This window comes from Oncorhynchus kisutch, linkage group LG4 (assembly GCF_002021735.2).
Source record: "Oncorhynchus kisutch isolate 150728-3 linkage group LG4, Okis_V2, whole genome shotgun sequence".
Lineage (NCBI taxonomy): Eukaryota > Metazoa > Chordata > Actinopteri > Salmoniformes > Salmonidae > Oncorhynchus > Oncorhynchus kisutch.
Window position 1 is genome coordinate 18,934,417 of NC_034177.2, and position 21,084 is coordinate 18,955,500.

Consider the following 21,084-nt stretch of genomic DNA (forward strand, 5'->3'; position numbering starts at 1 on the left):
GGAAATCACTCTGTCATGCTGATTGAGTTTGAATAACAGACTGGAAGCTTCAAAAGGAGGGTGGTGCTTAGAATCATTGTTCTTCCTCTGTCAATCATGGTTACCTGCAAGGAAACACGTGCTGTCATCATTGCTTTGCACAAAAAGGGCTTCACAGGCAAGGATATTGCTGCCAGTAAGATTGCACCTAAATCAACCATTTATCGGATCATCAAGAACTTCAAGGAGAGCGGTTCAATTGTTGTGAAGAAGGCTTCAGGGCGCCCAAGAAAGTCTAGCAAGCGCCAGGACCGTCTCCTAAAGTTGATTCAGCTGCGGGATCGGGGCACCACCAGTACAGAGCTTGCTCAGGAATGGCAGCAGGCAGGTGAGAGTGCATCTGCACGCACAGTGAGGCGAAGACGTTTGGAGGATAGCCTGGTGTCAAGAAGGGCAGCAAAGAAGTCACTTCTCTCCAGGAAAAACATCAGGGACAGACTGATATTCTGCAAAAGGTACAGGGATTGGACTGCTGAGGACTGCGGTAAAGTCATTTTCTCTGATGAATCCCCTTTCTGATTGTTTGGGGCATCTGGGATTAAGCTTGACCGGAGAAGACAAGGTGAGCGCTACCATTAGTCCTGTGTCATGCCAACAGTAAAGCATCCTGAGACCATTCATGTGTGGGGTTGCTTCTCAGCCAAGGGAGTGGGCTCACTGACATTTTTGCCTAAGAACACAGCCATGAATAAAGAATGGTACCAACACATCCTCCGAGAGCAACTTCTCCCAACCATCCAGGAACAGTTTGGTGACTAATAATTGCCATAATTGCCATAAGGCAAAAGTGATAACTAAGTGGCTCGGGGAAAAAAAACATTGATATTTTGGGTCCATGGCCAGGAAACACCCCAGACCTTAATCCCATTGAGAACTTGTGGTCAATCCTCAAGAGGCGGGTGGACAAACAGAAACCCATAAATTCTGATCAACTTTAAGCATTTATTATGCAAGAATGGGCTGCCATCAGCCCAGAAGTTAATTGACAGCATGCCAGGGATTGCAGAGGTCTTGAAAAAGAAGGGTCAACACTGCAAATATTGACTCTGCATCAACTTGATGTAATTGTCAATAAAAGCCTTTGACACGTATGAAATGCTTGTAATTGTACTTCAGTATTCCATAGTAACATCTGACAACAACAAAAAATACACTGAAGCAGCAAACTTGGTGGAATCTAATACTTGCGTCATTCTCAAAACATTCTCAAAACTAGGCCACGACAATAGAAAGCTTCCTCTGTTGATGTTCTTCGTTCAGATGTTCCAGCCTCAGTTGGCTTTGAGCTTTGGTCTCGCTAGAAAGCGCAGCGAATCAGGAATGCCCTCAGGGATTTAAAAGATCTGTTCAGGTGCGTCATGTTGAGTTAGTGAGATGGTGACACCTACTAGTGCTTAGATTTACCGCTCACACAATTGGTTTGGGAGCCATGCCAGTTAATGGTTTTTAGGCTGTGAAATGGCAATAGTAGTGTTTCCATACCACAGATGAATCGGCTACTGCATACCCATTGGTTCCATCCAAATGAGTGTGACACATAACGAATTCTAGCTGACTAAAATCCTGTAACAAATGGCTTCTTGAAGAACAGAACACGCCAAGTCAATGTGAATTAAAGTAAATTGCAGTGGTGTTTTGACTATTTAACAGCTGACAATAGCAGATTGGAACTAAAGTGGGTGAGTGTTTGACTTGTTGTGCTCTTGTCTTCTGCAGACTCACTGGTGGGCCATTCTCTTGGTCATCATGACTCTGTCTGCCGTGATGGTCAGCACCGTGTGCCTGTGTGGACGTACCCTGGACATGGGTGACCCAGAGTAACCACTGTAGCTCCAACAGTGGCAGTTGGTGCCATTCAAGATTAGGGAGAGCGACAATTTTTTTTATGAGCATGGCCTTATTTCGATTACAGCATATTGGATGACTGCCATTCATATTCCCTTCACCCAGCTCAATGTAACGTCGATAGGCTTAGACTACTACATGATACTCGAATTGGCCCTATACCCATCATGAGGTTGCTACAACCTAGCCTAAAAATGAATGTTTATAACGTAAGTGCACAGGTCTAGAGACAAATTGGAGTAATCACATTCACATTCAATTCTGCCTTGCACACTCTTGCCTGTGTCTATCTGATCTGGGGTGTAATCATTAGTCCAAGCAGTTAGAAAACATTCAGTTTTGCAACTAAAACTATAGTTTCTATTGGACAAATTCAGGTATGTCCCATTTCGTTCTGTTTGCTTCCGTTAAAGAAACGTTTTGTAACAGAACCGGCAGAATGAATACTCCCCTGATCACCTGCACACATAGTTCACTTTCATACCAGCCACATACAGCCTCATCACTTTGCTCGTTGTATAATTCATTCTCGCATCTACGCACTCTCCTTCTCTCACCTTTTTCCTTCACTTGTGGACTTCAGTTTATAACACAACAGCTGTCCGTGACTAGGCACAAAAACCTCTCCAAGCCAAACCTTCATACCATAACCACTAACCGCTACACAGCCTACATCGTTGTCACCATATTAACGTTATAGTCATTAAACTATAACTAACGAGTTAGTAAACCCACAATCCAAGCCATGTGTACAATTACACAGTAGAGTGTACAGCAAGCAGTTTAGCAGTTACCACAGCGGGCCCAGGTAGCAATACATTTATAAAACCGAAAGCTTACCTTGACTTTGAAGAGTTGCAGTGTTGGAAAGCCTTAGCCAGCTAGCTAACATAAATAGCATTCTTCTCTGTTTCAGTCAGGTTGTTGAGTAGGCTAAATTAGCTGCATTAGTTAAGTAAGTGAAAGGGGTAAATTAAGAATTCAAAAAATACAACGAAATACATCTCTCTGCTGCTTCTTCTTAATTTTTTAAGAAATGTATTTCTTCAAAACAGTTCAACTATTGTCTTTCTCTTTAAGTCAACTTCTCACCACACTAGCTTGTGCTTTCTGTAATAGATTAATTCTCTGATCATTTGATTGGATGGACAAGATGTTAGTTCATACTGCAAGAACTCTGATAGGTTGGAGGATGTCAGAGGTGGGATCAATACACTATCATTCAAGTCCCATGGTGTTTGGGACTCAATTCGAGTCCCTAACACCATGGGACCACGCAGCCGTCATACCGCTCAGGAAGGAGACACGTTCTGTCTCCTAGAGATTAACGTACTTTGGTGTGAAAAGTGCAAATCAATCCCAGAACAACAGCAAAGGACCTTGTGAAGATGCTGGAGGAAACAGGTACAAAAGTATCTATATCCACAGTAAAACAAGTCCTATATTGACATAACCCGAAAGGCCGCTCAGCAAGGAAGAAGCCACTGCTCCAAAACCGCCATAAAAAGCCAGTCTACGGTTTGCAACTGCACATGGGGACAAACATCGCACTTTCTGGAGTAAAGTCCTTTGCTCTGATGAAACAACAATAGAACTGTTTGGCCATAATGACCATCGTTATGTTTGGAGGAAAAGGGGGAGGCTTGTATGCTAAAGAACACCATCCCAACTGTGAAGCACGGTGGTGGCAGCATTATGTTTTGGGGGTGCTTTGCTGCAGGAGGGACTGGTGCACTTCACAAAATAGATGTCATCATGAGGAAAGGAACATTACGTGTATATATTGAAGCAACATCTTAAGACGTCTGTCAGGAACTTCAAAATGGCCAATGACCCCAATGATACTTCCAAAGTTGTGGCAAAATGGTTTAATGGTTTAAGGACAACAAAGTCAAGGTATTGGAGTGGCCATCACAATGCCTTGACCTCAATCCCATAGAAATTTTGTGGGAAGAAAAACTGAAAAAGGATGTGCGTGCAAGGAGGCCTACAATCCTGACTCTGTCAGGAGGAATGGGCAAAAATTCACCCAACTTATTGTGGGAAGCTTGTGGAAGGCAGGGTAGCCTAGTGGTTAGAGCGTTGGACTAGTAACCGGAAGGTTGCGAGTTCAAACCCCCGAGCTGACAAGGTATAAATCTGTCGTTCTACCCCTGAACAGGCAGTTAACCCACTGTCCCCAGGCCGTGATTGAAAATAAGAATGTGTTCTTAACTGACTTGCCTGGTTAAATAAAGGTAACATTTAAAAAAAAAAATAATAATTGGCCCAAGTTAAACAATTGAAAGGCAAAGCTACCAAATTTTAATTGAGTGTATGTAAAGTGTTAAGAAAAACATAAAAGCTGAAATAAATAATTCTCTCTACAATTATTCTGACATTTCACATTCTTAAAATAAAGTGGTGATCCAAACTGACCTAAAACAGGGAATTTTTACTTGGATTAAATGTCAGGAATTGTAAAAAACAGTTTAAATGTATTTGGCTAAGGTGTATGTAAACTTGCGACTTCAACTGTATATCGTTTATTTCCTGATCTTACTTGGTTCCAAGTGTGTTGGCCAATCAATCCATAATCTTAATTCCAATCCGCACATGTTCCCAGACTAACCCATCTATCAAGGCACAAGGCGAGACCCAAATGCAGACACAGGATGCAGATGGTTGGAGTCTTACAATGTTTATTGATCCAAAGGGGTAGGCAAGAGAATGGTCGAGGACAGGCAAAAAGGTGCAAACCAGATCAAAATCCAGGTGGCAGACAGGCTCGTGGTCAAGGCAGGCAGAATGGTCAGGCAGGTGGGTAGAAATTCCAGAAACAGGCAAGGGTCAACACCGGGAGGACTAGAAAAAGGAAAATGCAAATAGCAGGAGAAAGAGAAAACCGCTGGTTGACTTGGAAACATACAAGATGAACTGACACAGAGAGACAGAAAATACAGGGATAAATACACCGGGGAAAATAAGTGACACCTGGAGGGGGTGGAGACAATCACAAGGACAGGTGAAACAGATCAGTGCGTGACACCATCTTTCCCAGTACAATACCATTTTACTATTTCCTTTTGCGATACATCCTTCTATTTTACTGTGATGTCTTATGAGGGTCTTGAGCCTCTATTTTTACCATTTCTACCAAGATTGCTCTAAAAATAAACACTTTACCTAAGAGTATAATAATATTTCTCATTGATTGATCATGGTTTTTCAGATCTCCTAACAGGTCTGTATATCCATCTGTATATCCATCTGAACACAGATATTATGACTTTGAAATTGGAATTTTAACCAACTCTGTATGGCTTCATTTAAAAAGGAGGATAATTTAAACAGGGTTCCATAGTCAATCCACCGGAAATGGTTGGTTTAAATCTGTATATCGTCAAAAGCCCCCTTTTGAACATTGGAAAGGCTGTGTTTCTATTGTTGAAGATTCCAGTACAAAGATGCGATTACCCCTTTTTACTTTTTAGCAGACGTTCTTAACCAGAATGACTTACAAGAGCAATTAGGGTTAAGTGCCTTGGTCAAGGGCACAATAGCAGATTTTTCACCTAGTTGGCTTGGGGGATTTTGAGACCTTCGGTTACTGGCCCAATGCTCTTAACTACTAGGCTACCTGCCACCCCTTACTTGGATAAGATTAAGGAGCGGGAAGTCACTGGAAGCTTTGTTATATGTTCTGAAATTGAATGTAGATTGTGTATTATTGAATGATATTGTCTGTTTATCTCTGCTTGAATGTGTGAATGGGTTTCTACTTTATAGCATTTCTCTAAGGAGGATCCTGGAAAAATGTTCATGTTTACAACAATCTTTCCATTAAAGCACTCATTCCACTTCAAAATAGCAGTTCCAATTTATTCAAATATGTATATAGTCACATACAGTATTTACAGGTATAAACAGAGTGCAGATGTACTTTCAGAGGTAAAAGAGGGTAAAAAAAAAATATATAGTAATATTCTGTACCATAGAAGTATATGCCAACATGGTATTTACACATTAAACCGCCTTAGTAACCTCCTCCCTGTTTTCAGTGCAAAAGTGTTTCATCTCCCCCTTTATACAGGCTCAATAGAACAGGCAGAAATTAAATGAGTCACAATCATTTACAATACCGATCTCAAAATATATCATATTTGTTATAATTAGCCTACTCAGTGCTGTTGAAAATAGTCTGACATTTAGATATGTTCACAATAACATTGTTTATAATATCCTCATTACCTGCCAATTATTACCTGTAACTTAAACTATGATGCAAAGTAAACTGTGCAGTCTACTGAGGAAGGCTGTCATGTTTCTATTGTTGATGTCGACTCACTTTACAAGAACCACTCATTGACTTATTTCAGAGAAGCTACCTGTTCACAGTTATAAAATGGCATCCACAGCTAAATCAACATTATTTGGGTTATAGTTCAGCAGCAACCATGGACATGTCAGTTAAATACATCACATAAGCACTTGCAATGAAACAGAGGTAAGGGTTCTGTATAAATCGATGTAATTATTATTTTTGTTTTAAAAGGTATAAAATGGTATAACATTGTAATAACGGTTATCCCACTGATATGTAGTGTAAAGGCTTGTATAAAAACAGCAGTCAATGCATTATTGCTCAAGAGCTTGACTATAATCACAAAGTTATCGGGAATAATTTGCATTTCAGACCTCACAATATTACTGTCTCAAAGACCATGTAAAAGATACAACTAACTATGAAAAAAACATACAGTATCAACAAATACATGCAGTAGGTTAAGACAAGTTCATTGACAATAAGTTATTTTAAGGCACACTGAGTCCGATCCTACAATCACATAGTATTGAGGACGACAAAGGTGAATGCTCTGTCAGTTTAAGCATAACATAGGCAACACATGAGGTTTTAACTGCAGGTACCTCGAGGCCTCTTCTCATTCTGTCTATGGGTCGCTGTCAGTCAGAGGCACCAACGACTTTGAATAAGAACCATCTCTTTGGGGTTGCCAGAAAATCAGCAAAGACGATGGCATTCACTATCCTTTAGCACCACATCGTAGTTGATGTGGCACAAAAGCAGTGCTTAAAAAATAAATTAATACAAATATTCACACATTTGTAATAACACATTTCTGTACACTATATACAAGGTGGAAATGTATTTGTATAGTTTGAACGACAAAATCCTTTACAGCTGCATAAATTATTTATTTATATTTATGCTTCGGCAGTGGAAGGAGGGCAATTGTCTGTTGCTCTATACATTCAATATTAGCGGTTCCTGAGGTTAACTCTGTAAAACAAACAGGATTTTTGTCAATGGATCCCTGACTAGCAATAATGCAGGAAAAAAGTATTGAAGGAAGAAAAAAAAAGCTGTTAAAAAAATAAATAAAAAAATGTATCACCTTTTTTATGTTTGTTTTTTTCCATTAATTTTGCATTTTACAAATGTCACTTCCTGTTGTAAGCTGAGGGCATGAGGACCTTTAATGCAGAACAACATCCTGGAAAAGGATCAAACAAGAATAGAATATTAAAGGTCAAGTCAACTACTTCAACATTCTTTTGGAAAATTCCACACAAAAACTATTAGCCCATCGTTGGTATAGTGCCAAAATGTTTTAAATGTCAGCAATCAAATTCAAGATATATAATACTTTCAAATGACAGAAATACAGCCGGTATAATGCATTTTGCATCATATGCATCACACAGAATACATCATACAGTCCATTTCTGCAGACTTTTCAAAACGTTCATATTTCTGATGATTTTATGGATGACAATTGTCTTAATTTCATGATTTTAAAAGAAATTAGGCCTCTCAAAACTCACTTTTTCTGTGTCTCCCTGACTTTGATGCGTATTTTGTGAACCTCCACTTCAGAATCCGCAGAGTCACCTGACCACCAAGATGACACCATTTTGAGCATGGACGAGGCTGACCAGTTAGTAGACTCCTGCCACTTGAACTTAACCATCAGGAGGTCACCTATGTCTTTCTCCGCTACCAACAGGAAGGAATGGGTCTTATTGGTCGTTATCTTCTCCTTTCTGCCAATGAGAAAGTGCATAGATGCTCAACAGGTTAATGTCACCTCACTTCACAAGAACAACTAATTTACCTCTAATCATAGAATACAGTAGCACGAAAACTTGAGCTACAGACCATAAAGACTTATGTCATTATAAATGTGATAAATGGTGTCAGGTGTCTTATGTTGATATAGCATGTGCTTTGTTGTATGGTTTAGGATTTAACTACCTGTTGGAGAAGGTACTCACAGTGTCAGCTTGAGGTCTTCAACTTCTCCTTTGGTTCCAATCAGAGAGACTGTCAGTGAAGGCTCCATCTCAGACCTGTCCACCTTGCTGGAGAAGTGGATCTTCAGCTGGTAATGATAGACTCTGAACGGCATGGAGTCTTTGGTCTTGGTGTACATCTTGATGCTGCGTGTCATGCGAATCTTTCTGATGTTGTAGCCCACGGTGTTACAGTGGTTCTTGCGGCAGCTGAGGCACATTCCGCGGTCGAACATATCGTTGCTCCCGCAGCGATATGCCATGCTGGCCTCCTGCTCGTTGACCAGGGAGTCGATGAACAGGTGAATGGAACGTTCATGGGAACATCTGGGAATGTCAGTGATGGCTGTGAACATAAAGGGTATAGTTGTATTACTATACACGGTTGAAGAGCATGCATTTAGTTTTACTTGTATTTAAGAGCAATTGGAGGCCACGGAAGGAGAGTTGTAAGCTTCAATGCCATACAACTCTCCTTCCGTGGCCTCCAATTGCTCTTAAATACAAGTAAAACTAAATGCATGCTCTTCAACCGATCGCTACCTGCACCTGCCTGCCTGTCCAACATCACTACTCTGGACAGCTCTGACTTTGAATACGTGGACAACTACAAATACTTAGGTGTCTGGTTAGACTGTAAACTCTCCTTCCAGACCCATATCAAACATCTCCAATCCAAAGTTAAATCTAGAATTGGCTTCCTATTTCGCAACAAAGCATCCTTCACTCATGCTGCCAAACATACTCTTGTAAAACTGACCATCCTACCAATCCTCGACTTTGGCGATGTCATTTACAAAATAGCCTCCAATACCCTACTCAACAAATTGGATGCAGTCTATCACAGTGCAATCCGTTTTGTCACCAAAGCCCCATATACTACCCACCATTGCGACCTGTACGCTCTCGTTGGCTGGCCCTCGCTTCATACTCGTCGCCAAACCCATTGGCTCCATGTCATCTACAAGACCCTGCTAGGTAAAGTCCCCCCTTATCTCAGCTCGCTGGTCACCATAGCATCTCCCACCTGTAGCACACGCTCCAGCAGGTATATCTCTCTAGTCACATCCAAAACTAATTATTTCTTTGGCCGCCTCTCCTTCCAGTTCTCTGCTGCCAATGACTGGAACGAACTACAAAAATCTCTGAAACTGAAAACACTTATCTCCCTCACTAGCTTTAAGCACCAACTGTCAGAGCAGCTCACAGATTACTGCACCTGTACATAGCCCACCTATAATTTAGCCCAAACAACTACCTCTTTCCCTACTGTATTTAATTAATTAATTCATTTTGCTCCTTTGCACCCCATTATTTTTATTTCTACTTTGCACATTCTTCCATTGCAAATCTACCATTCCAGTGTTTTACTTGCTATATTGTATTTACTTTTCCACCATGGCCTTTTTTTGCCTTTACCTCCCGTATCTCACCTCATTTGCTCACATTGTATATAGACTTATTTTTCTACTGTTTTATTGACTGTATGTTTGTTTTACTCCATGTGTAACTCTGTGTCGTTGTATGTGTCGAACTGCTTTGCTTTATCTTGGCCAGGTCGCAATTGTAAATGAGAACTCAACCTGCCTACCTGGTTAAATAAAGGTTAAATAAATTACTGGTCCACGTTCAAAAACCAGAGTTGAGATTCTCAATTGAAGGAGAAAGTTTCCTTCCCTAACATTACCATTATAGATAGTAATATCAACCTTGATCTGGGGCCCTACAATAAGAGTTATGTTGTTGGTGACCTTCTGAAGGGATTGTCTCTAGCTGTGATGTTTGGGGGCCTCTGTTTTAACAGTAATGAATGGGCCTTTGTCAGGCTGACAGCTACAATGTTAGTCGTAAAGACAGAAAAGCGACTAGCTGCAAAGTTACTGCAACTTCTGTTATATTGTTGTACTGACTTCACCACCCTATTGTTCACAAGCCCTGCCATCTTCAAATAAGTTACAAGTAGACAATTACATGTCTGCCTTAGCCAATGATACATCAGTACCCAAATTGACAACAGAGTCATTGTGTGGAAAGTGATTGCGAGTGTTGTTATATACACTGAGTATACAGAACATTAAGGACACCTGCTCTTTCCATGACATAGACCAGGTGAATCCAGGTGAAAACTGTGACCCCTTATTGATGTCACTTGTTAAATCCACTTCAAATCAGTGTAGATTAAGGGGAGGTGACAGGTTAAAGAATGATTGTTAAGCCTTGAGACGTGGATTGTGTATATGTGCCATTCAGAGGGTGAATGGGTAAGACAAAAGATGTAAGTGTCTTTGAACGGGGTATTGTCACGGTTCATGAATCCACTGCCTCTCTCTCTCTCTCTCTCTCTCTCTCTCTCTCTCTCTCTCTCTCTCTCTCTCTCTCTCTCTCCCGTGTTTGTGTGGGCGTGGTTCCCAATCTCGGCCTGATTGTCTGTGCCAGCTGGAATCACTTATCTTCCCTTTATATGTTCTGTAACCAGTGTTTCTTGTTGTCAGATCGTTTTTACTTCTCTGAGTTTGTGTCGTGTGTCCGTGCTCATCTCTCACCGCCCTTGTGTGGATTATCTGCTGTGCTCCCTCCTACACATCCGGACACACTCCCCTGGATTTCTCAGCACGCTATCATCGGAAGATGCGTCCTAGTCCCTGGGTCGGATTCCGTCTGAGTACAGTCAGTCTGTCCTGTTGCTGCTGTAAACTGTATTCATTAAACCATCGTTGCTTGCATCTTGCATCCGCCTCTGTATTGTCACAGGTATGGTAGTGGGTGCAAGGTTTGTGTGAAGAACTGCAATGCTGCTGGGTCTCACGCTCAACAGTTTCCCTTGTGCATTCCCTTTTTGTGCACTAAGTGTATGTCTAATATGTCACCAATTTTATAGTGACACAGAAAAATATCTAGATGTGATTCTCACCAAAGAGACCATATTTTGAAATAGTCTCCAGGGTGCTTTGCAGATTGCAGCCTGGCTGGAAACTGCCTCCATTGGGGTATATGTCCACAGGCTGCTGGATGCCGATGCTGAAGCCCAGAGAGCCCCGTGTGAAGGTGTGAAGAACGTCCACAAAGTGAGCATCATCTGGGGACAGGCGGTGGTGAGCATGCTCTCCCTCAAAGTCTGGCCCGGCTGGGTCAAGACCTGTAAAGAGAAGGGGGCCAATCAGTGAGTAGTGGAACAAGCCAAAGCCCTATGAAGGAATGTTCTTGCAGGCCAAAGAAGCAACTAATGATTAGCAACAGTGCTATTATCTGGTCTTTGTTTCTCCATAAGACATTATATTTACCAGTTATTCTGCCCACTTTATTAGAGGCGTGACTCCCAGCGAATCCTGCCACATGAGCACCCAGACTGTAGCCAATGAGGTGGAGGTTATCAAGAGGGATATTGGTTGCCTCCTATAAAACACATTGGAGTAAAGTGTCAAGTTCATTGCCATAGAAACTAGGAGTGTGAACATTTAAAAGTTAAAACAAAGTTGGGATCCTTAACGTTAAGAAAAATCCCTAACTCACAATTTAAATCACAGTGCAGTTATCACAAAACATGATCTTCCGTGTTGTAGCCTAACTAGACTATACAGCTATAAAAGGCCTGGGGGAAAGTTGCCGAATTGAAATAAACCAGACAGGAAGAGGCGAACTTTCGGCTACTTAGGTGAATTTGCGAGGCATGCAAGACAATTAAGACATTGCGAGATTCAGATTAGTAAGACATATGGCCACGGTTCTGCCTGCCTGCTCTTTCTCTTTGCTAATGACAAGAGTGTGTGTTCAGTCTTCGGTCTGTTGTATGTATAATATCTAGGCTTAGGCTATTCATGGGGCCGATGTCGCCAGGATACAGAGCTATCTTCGGGCCAGTCTTGTAAGCATGGGGTAAGCTCCTCTTCGTTGCTGAGCGGTTGGGGGTGTTTTTGTCTCATAATAGGAAATTACAATAGGCTACTGGTATAGCCTGTATTGATTACACTTTTCAGATATAATGGTGTGTGGCCCCTTGAAAGCGCTTCGGCTATGGCATGTTCGTTTATGTTAGGGTAGGCCAAACCACGGCTTTTTAAACGCCAACACGAAACCTTCTCTGGAAGGCATTCTACTCGTCTGTAAGTGGCGTGCAATGTTCCCTCAAAAATGGACTACCAGGGTGGCCTACCATCAACAACAATTGAAAAAATGCATCACATAACATTTTAACATGGAAATAGCTGTTATATAATTTAGCCTACAGTAACAGCCAATGTGTGGTGTTCAATATATGCCTACATTCCATGAGACAAAAAAAAGGGCTTGACATTAATCTGTTTATCCACTTGGCCTTCAGACCAGGAGGTGACATGTTGAAATCTCACAGTATCAACTTAGCTGTAGCTTTCTTTTATGTCTGCTATGTCACTGCAGACACAGTCATCTGAGCCATCCAATTGGCCAGAGGTAGACCTATAGTGCACTTGATTTGCTCTGTAGGCCCACTGAGAAGGCAGAGTTTGCACCTTCAGACACATTAAATGTTTCAAAATGGCAACAGTTTGCCTACCCAGCGAGCAGGGCAGCTGAATCCGGTGTACCTACCGCCAACAGCACGAGACGAATCCAAATCAAATAGGGACACAAGTAGAGGTCGACCGATAATGATTTTTCAACGCGGATACCGATTATTGGAGGACCAAAAAAGCCGATACCGATTAATCGGACGATTTGTATTTATTTATTTGTAATATTGACAATTACAACAATACTGAATGAACACTTATTTTAACATAATATAATATATCAATAAAATCAATTTTGCCTCAAGTAAATAATGAAGCATGTTCAATTTGGTTTAAATAATGCAAAAACATTATGGAGAAGAAAGTAAAAGTGCAATATGTGCTATGTAAGAAAGCTAACGTTTCAGTTCCTTGCTCAGAACATGAGAACATATGAAAGCTGGTGGTTCCTTTTAACATGAGTCTTCAATATTCCCAGGTAAGAAGTTTTAGGTTGTAGTTATTATAGGAATTATAGGACTATTTCCCTCTATACCATTTGTATTTCATTAACCTTTGACTATTGGATGTTCTTATAGGCACTTTAGTATTGCCAGTGTAAGAGTATAGCTTCCGTCCCTCTCCTCGCTCCTCCCTGGGTTCGAACCAGCAACACAATGCAGGTTAGTTAGCGCACGCTAACTAGCTAGCCATTTCACTTCGGTTACACGAGCCTCATCTCGGGAGTTGATAGGCTTGAAGTCATAAACAGCACAATGCTTGACGCACAACGAAGAGCTGCTGTCAAAACGCACGAAAGTGCTGTTTGAATGAATGTTTACTCGCCTGCTTCTGCCTACCACCGCTCAGTCAGATACTTGTATGCTCAGTCAGATTATATGCAACGCTAGATAATATCTAGTAATATCATCAACCATGTGTAGTTAACTAGTGATTATGATTGATTGTTTTTTATAAGATAAGTTTAATGCTAGCTAGCAACTTACCTTGCCTTACTGAATTCACGTAACAGGCAGTCTTCTTGTGGAGTGCAATGAGAGAGAGGCAGGTCGTTATTGCGTTGGACTAGTTAACTGTAAGGTTGCAAGATTGGATCCCCCGAGCTGACAAGGTGAAAATCTGTAATTCTGCCCCTGAACAAGGCAGTTAACCCACCGTTCCTAGGCCGTCATTGAAAATAAGAATGTGTTCTTAACTGACTTGCCTAGTTAAATAAAGGGGGGGGGGGGCGAATCGGCGCCCAAAAATACCGATTTCTGATTGTTATGAAAACTTGAAATCGGCCCTAATTAATTGGCCATTCCGATTAATCGGTCGACCTCTAGCTAGACACAAGGCGAATGACTGGTTGGTGACTACTGCTCTAGAAAGTTGAGTGAAGTTCAATCTCGTGTTTCTCTCTGATTTTTCTGCATGGCAGTCCAGTTGCAGTCTCGGGGCTACTGCGCATGCACAGTTTAGAGGCAACATTGTTGGCATGTATTCATGGATGCCAAGGGAAGCCAGGCTTACCCTCCAAAAATGTTTTGACCAAGAAAAAAAAGAAAAAACAAACGATTTATTTGGTCTCTCTGTGTTTCATAAATGTCTTTCAATTTGCAAGTATCTCACCAGAGAAAGCATCTGAGCAAACTAAACAGCGCCCTTCTATCTCAGTATGTGTAGCCTGACGCTGTCTGGTCAGAGTATGACAATGTTGCTGCTTATACCATTGAATGAAAGAGAAGCCAGCAAGTATTTGGCCTCCCTTCATAAAAAAAAATATATAAAAGAATAGCCAATCAGCGTTGAGCTAAACTAAGTGAGCTCAGCTGTGAATGGTCCTGGCGCACTAAAAAAGTGTAAAGGGAAGCCAGTTTGGATTTGGCTTCAGACCAATCCCATCACAGGCCAAACGTAATTATTGTTGTGTTGTTGTCCTCCGGTGACTAGCTAAAATCGTCCCTTTCCTAAATTAGCGATGGATAAGATAGGGATTTGGACTTGTGGTTCATTCTCCATACTGGCCAATGATTATTACTGTGATTGTGATCCGACCATAAATTCATACATTGTGAAGGGAGGAAGTTGTAGTATGCTGATGTTAACTAGCTGGCCTGGCGTATTGTTGCTCATGAAAGGAAGTTAGGCTAACGATCAAGTATTTTAGCCAGGTAACTGAGGACAACAAAAACTAAAAGCATGTACTGTAAGACAGTCATAGACCGTTTAGGCAACATGAAAGAGAGGATGGCATTGGCGTTTCTCTACAAGTAGGGTGAGTCAACATGTTTTTTTCCACTTGCACGCTCAAATACATCAGTACCATGGACAGTCTCATATTAAGCTTACGTTGATTGGACTAAATCGTTTTTGGTATCTTTTAGTTGTCACTGTATTAGACTAAGCATAGGTGATTAGATGATATTGAAATGGTTGTGGAATAGCGGTAACGCTCCATGGTTCTAAATTAATAGCTGTTACTTTGTCCGAAGATGTCAGAAACATTAACTTGCTTGACCATACTGTAGGTCATGTAACTGTTTGTTACATTTACATGTATTTAAAACAAACATGTTTACCTTTATTTAACATGCAATATGTTTTGTGGACTTCACCGGACAGATGTGGCTCTCCGGTTCAGTATGAAACAGATGTGTGGTTGAATTTATTCTGCCACTATGTCTTATTGTCTCGGCCTTGGCCTATATATCACGATGTCAAGGCATATGAACTAACGGGTTATAGAGCATGCAACGCAATTATCACAACACATAGGTTGTAATATGGGATTTTGGAGGGGGGGGCTTGGCTTCCCCAGTGATTTTACCCATACACCGCTACTGCTGTAAAGTATTGCCGCTTCTGAAGTGGGACTAACTTCCATCACTACGCAACAAAAACTGTCAATCCTAGCCTGCCGCCTGGGCGCAGATCACTCTTTCCTAAAAAAAAAGTACTTTATAGTTAATTAATCACAACTTACATTTAGTAGAAAGAAACCACATCTAGCTACCCTAAAGGGTTGCCGTAGATAGAAATTCAATGCCCGGCCCTAGCGGTCATACAGTGCCTTACAAATGTATTCATCCCCTTTGGCGTTTTTCCTATTTTGTTGCATTACAACCTGTAATTTAAATAGATGTTTAATTGGATTTCATGTAATGGACATCGAAATTGATGACGTGAAATGAAAGTTGGTGATGTGAAGTTTAAAAAAAACAAAAAAACAACAACAACTGAAAAGTGGTGCGTGCATATGTATTCACCCCCTTTGCTACGAAGACCCTAAATAAGATCTGGTGCAACCAATTACCTTCAGAAGTCACATAATTAGTTTTAAAAAAGTCCACCTGTGTGCAATCTAAGTGTCACATGATCTGTCACATGATCTCAGTATATATACACCTGTTCTGAAAGGAGTCTGCAACACCACTAAGTGAGGGGCACCACCAAGCAAGCGGCACCATGAAGACCAAGGGGCTCTCCAAACAGGTCAGGGACAAAGTTGTGGAGAAGTACAGATCAGGGTTAGGTTCTAAAAAAAATATCTGAAAAGGAGTCTGCAACACCACTAAGTGAGGGGCACCACCAAGCAAGCGGCACCATGAAGACCAAGGGGCTCTCCAAACAGGTCAGGGACAAAGTTGTGGAGAAGTACAGATCAGGGTTAGGTTCTAAAAAAAATAAAGCCGTACACTCCACAGAGCTGGGCTTTATGGAAGAGTGGCCAGAAAAAAGCCATTGCTTAAAGAAAAAAATAAGTAAACTCATTTGCTGTTCGCCAAAACATATGGAAGAAGGTACTTTGGTCAGATGAGACTAAAATTGAGCTTTTTGGCCATCAAGGAAAATGCTATGTCTAGCGCAAACCCAACACCTCTCTTCACCCTGAGAACGCCATCCCGACAGTGAAGCATGGTGGTGGCAGCATCATGCTGTAGGGATGTTTTTCCATCGGCAGGGACTGGGAAACTGGTCAGAATTGAAGGAATGATGGATGGCGCTAAATACAGGGAAATTATTGAGGGAAACCTGTTTCAGTCTTCCAGAGATTTGAGACTGGAACGGAGGTTCACCTTCCAGCAGGACAATGACCCTAAGCATAATGCTAAAGCAACACTCGAGTGGTTTAAGGGGAACATTTAAATGTCTTGGAATGGCCTAGTCAAAGCCCAGACCTCAATAAAATTGAGAATCTATGGTGTGACTTAAAGATTGCTGCACACCAACAGAGCCCATCCAACTTGAAGGAGCTGGAGTAGTTTAGCCTTGAAGAATGGGCAAAAATGCCAGTGGCTAGATGTGCCAAGCTTATAGAGACATACCCCAAGAGACTTGCAGCTATATTTGCTGCAAAAGGTGGCTCTACAAAGTATTGACTTTGGGGGGGGGGGGGTGAAAAGTTATGTTATGCTCAAGTTTTCTGTTTTTTTTGTATTATTTCTTGTTTGTTTCACAGTAAAAAATATTTTGCATCTTCAAAGTGGTAGGTATGTAATGTAAATCAAATGATACAAACCCCCCCAAAATATATGTTAATTCCAGGTTGTAAGGCAACAAAATAGGGAAAATGCCAAGGGGGTGAATACTTTAGCAAGCCACTGTACATACTTAATAGGACCATTATTCTGCATTGTGAATTAACATGGAATTTAATGTTTTTTTTAAAATGGTTTTAAATGAAAAACTGATACAAAAAAATTGCAGTGTAAGCGTAAGAAAATGTTTCCATTTGTCACATCCCTAATAGAAACAATTTACAGTAAATCTTTGTACTTTGTTGCCTATGTTTATAACATGTTATTTATACTTTCTCTGAAAAACAGTGCAGTGACTTGGAAGTTGAGTCACCGTACAAACCTCCAGCCAGTCAATGAAGTGAGCGATCTCTTGTCCCACCATCTTGGTGTCCTGGGCGGCTACAGGATAGTGGTTCTGGGCTGTGTGCAGCCAGTCCACCACGATCACATTGGCATCCTGCTCTCTCTCATACAGCGCTGACACCAGTTTGGCCACCCAGCTCTCAAACAAGCCGCTCACCTGTTGCAGCGGAGAGAAAGCACAAATGTTTTTTGTTAGTGACGGGGAATCCAAGCCCTTGAGCAATAGTTGCGAAGGACTTCATGTCACAGACATGCTGCTACAGGTTGGAGGGGCTTACTGTCCAGCCATGGATCACAAGGAAAGTTTTAGAGGTGCTGTTGAAAGTGCATTCTTTGAGAGACTCTGGGTTGCTGGGAATGATGTAACAGATGTCATCTTCTGGCATCAAAGGCTTCCGGAGGGAGAATTTGGTGTAGGCATGAGGAGTGGCATCGTTCTTTTGAAACAAGTCCTTGAAGTTGTCCATTAAATTATCTAAGAGAGGAATGTGAACACAACACATTGGCTTTATAAAATATCTGTATATTAATTGGACCATAACCCAGACAGGCAGAATGCAAGACAATGGAAAGTAGCTGTAGGCCTAAAGATTATAAAATGTTTTGATCCATGCTGCTATTTCTAATCTTAAATCACACTGGTGGTGGTTGGGATGCCTGACTGCACAGGCCCCTCAGTACCAGGGGGGCTACTAGGGTTCAGTTGGTCAGACAGACCCCATAGAAACCACAGCTTTTCCCAGCTTTGTTCCTCTAGCTCTGACAAATCGCACAGGGTATAAAAGTAGCTGCATTCACAGTGGGTCAGCAGACTCCTTGGCCAAGGCTATAGGTAAGCACTAAGCTACTGCACTGCAATGAATGGAGGTTGCATTCCATGACGGTTAAAGCAGACACAAATATGTTATATTTTGAATAATAAATAGACCATAGCCTTTGTATTCATATGCAATCTGACTACATCTATGTCTTACTTCAAAATTGCAGAAGACCTACATAAAGTTTTGTATAAAACTTTTGAGTTTCTGTAGCCTATCTATACTGAACAAAAATATAAATACAACATGCAACAATTGCAACGATTTCAGTGAGTTACAGTTCATTTAAGGAAATCCGTCAATTGAAATACATTCATTAGGCCCTAATCTATGGATTTCACATGACTGGCAGGGGCACAGCCATGGGTGGGCATAGGCCCACCCACTGGGGAGCCAGACCCAGCCAATCAGAATGAGTTTTTCCCCACAAAAGGGCTTTATTAGACAGAAACACTCATCAACTGTCAGAGTGGCTGGTCTCAGACGATCACGCAGGTGAAGAAGCCGGATGTGGAGGTCCTGGGCTGGTGTGGTTAGACGTGGTGTTCGGTTGTGAGGCCAGTTGGACTTACTGACAAATTCTCTGAAACAACAACCTTTTTATGGTAGAAAAATGTACATTTAACTCAACAGCTCTGGTGGACATTCCTGCAGTCAGCATGCCAATTGCACTTTCCCTCAAAACTTGAGACATCTGTGGCATTGTGTTGTGTGACAAAACTGCATATTTTAGAGTGGCATTTTGTCCCCAGCACAAGGTTCGCCTATGTAACGATCATGCTGTTTAATCAGTTTATTGATATGCCACACCTGTAAGGTGGATGGATTATATTGGCAAAGGAGAAAATGGTCACTAACAGGAATTTAAATACATGTTTGCACAAAATTAGAGACATAATATTCTTGCCTATGGAACATTTCTGGGATATTTTATTTCAGCTCATGAAACATGGGACCATCACATGTTGCATTTTTGTTTTTGTTCATTATATTTAGTCTACTTTTATGTCCAATATACATCAACATTAGGATTTTTTTCAATCCCTAATTATAGTAACTTTACTCAAATTGCGCATGAATGAATGGGCGTTCAGTCGAATAATTGAGATCATATCCTATACTAACAATTTAGTCTACGTCATCACACAATCCCAGAAATTTGATACAGCCTCATCATTTAAGTGACAGTATCTAAAGGCTGTCAATTACATTTATAATAATCTGAAAAGTTCGATTCTTCAGATAATGTAATTTTAGCGGCACAAATGCAATGTTTTCTAATCAGATCACAAAACGGAGAATAGAACATTCTCAACAGTAGTTTCATGGATTAGCTACTCACCAAGGGTATGAACGGAGTGGTCCTCTTCCAAAGACGAGACAGACAATACTGAATTTAACACAAGAAAGTAAAGACATTGCACTTGCAACCCTTTAATTTCTTTTCAACCTAATAATTGTTATTTGGGGAAATGTCAAGTTTGCAATTACAGACCCAAATTTTTTTTATCGAATGTAAACCGTGACAATTTTCCACCGGTTAGAAGAGATCCCGTGCGTTATGTAGCGCGTAGTATTGCTATCTGAACTACCTTGAAGTGCCCGGTTCCTAAATAGGACCTCTCCCTCTGTCGCAAACCTATTGGTTGCTTTTACCCCGGGCGGGGAATTAGGGTATAATGTAAGACATTGATAACTGGCAATGAAGTTAATAATTTTATTCAAGCGATTGTTATTTACTTTGTGAAATAGCACAGGCAAATGTTAACTCAGATCTGAGTAGACTGAATTTGCTGTTGCCCATAGCTACAAATTCTCTTGACTTCATGAGGGAAGTTTCATGCCTGAAAATAAATTGTTCATTTAACGCTTCATCATACAACTTTCTGGGAATGGTGCAGGATAGTTGCTTGGCTTAGGGAACACTCACATTTAAGGAACTTGACCAAACAAAATAATATTCGTATTTCATTGCTTTGACAGAACCTTTCCTAAAAGTTCAAACAGTTAGATTTCTGTAATGTTCTCTCAAATCAAATCAAATCAAATGTATTTATATAGCCCTTCGTACATCAGCTGATATCTCAAAGTGCTGAACAGAAACCCAGCCTAAAACCCCAAACAGCAAGCAATGCAGTTGTAGAAGCACGGTGGCTAGGAAAAACTCCCTAGAAAGGCCAAAACCTAGCAAGAAACCTAGAGAGGAACCAGGCTATGAGGGATGGCCAGTCCTCTTCTGGCTGTGCCGGGTGGAGATTATAACAGAACATGGCCAAGATGTTCAAATGTTCATAAATGACCAGAATGGTCAAATAATAATAATCACAGTAGTTGTCGAGGGTGCAGCAAGTCAGCACCTCAGGAGTAAATGGCAGTTGGCTTTTCATAGCCGATCATAAAGAGTATCTCTACCACTCCTGCTGTCTCTAGAGAGTTGAAAACATCAGGTCTGGGACAGGTAATTCTCTAATTGATTTGACATTGGGAATGTTCTCAAATAGTTCAGAGAACATTACAAAACTTTCTGTGGGAATTTCAGTACTTCAGCATAACATTTCCTCATGGTTCTTGAAGAAAAGGACTTTTGGTGGACTAACTTCTGCTGCCTCCATGGCGCATCGGTCAAAATGCAAATAAGGAGATTGCGGGTGTGGATGGGGTTGGATGGTTTTATAAAGCCGGTGGGAAGGATGTGTTAGAAGTTGTGGCTTGTAAGGCCTTGGAGATAGATTGGAT

General features: G+C 41.1%; 2 protein-coding genes across 3 annotated transcripts in view; one reads left to right on the top strand and one right to left on the bottom strand.

The window, feature by feature from the left end:
- si:ch1073-396h14.1 (disintegrin and metalloproteinase domain-containing protein 10) overlaps positions 1 to 5,731 on the top strand; it is a 66,197-nt gene extending 60,466 nt beyond the window's left edge. Inside the window, exon 15 of the mRNA XM_020479771.2 lies at positions 1,756 to 5,731. Within this exon, the coding sequence (XP_020335360.1) occupies positions 1,756 to 1,860 (105 nt within the window). The 3' untranslated portion in view covers positions 1,861 to 5,731. The remainder of the gene's footprint in view (positions 1 to 1,755) is intronic.
- Positions 5,725 to 19,933, bottom strand: LOC109889187 (lipoprotein lipase). Of its 2 annotated transcripts, XM_031822585.1 has the most exons (8): positions 19,691 to 19,933; positions 17,809 to 18,005; positions 17,508 to 17,687; positions 11,460 to 11,571; positions 11,090 to 11,314; positions 8,161 to 8,524; positions 7,711 to 7,929; positions 5,725 to 7,379 (listed from the first exon to the last, which is right to left on the bottom strand). In XM_031822585.1, the coding sequence occupies exons 2-8, from the start codon at positions 17,995 to 17,997 to the stop codon at positions 7,286 to 7,288; spliced, it is 1,383 nt and encodes a 460-aa protein (XP_031678445.1). In that variant the 5' UTR covers positions 17,998 to 18,005; positions 19,691 to 19,933; the 3' UTR covers positions 5,725 to 7,285. The 2 variants fall into 2 exon arrangements, with proteins under 2 accessions (XP_031678445.1, XP_031678444.1); XM_031822584.1 differs by lacking the exon at positions 19,691 to 19,933 and having other exon boundaries at positions 17,809 to 18,614.
- Between the last annotated feature and the right edge of the window lie 1,151 nt (positions 19,934 to 21,084).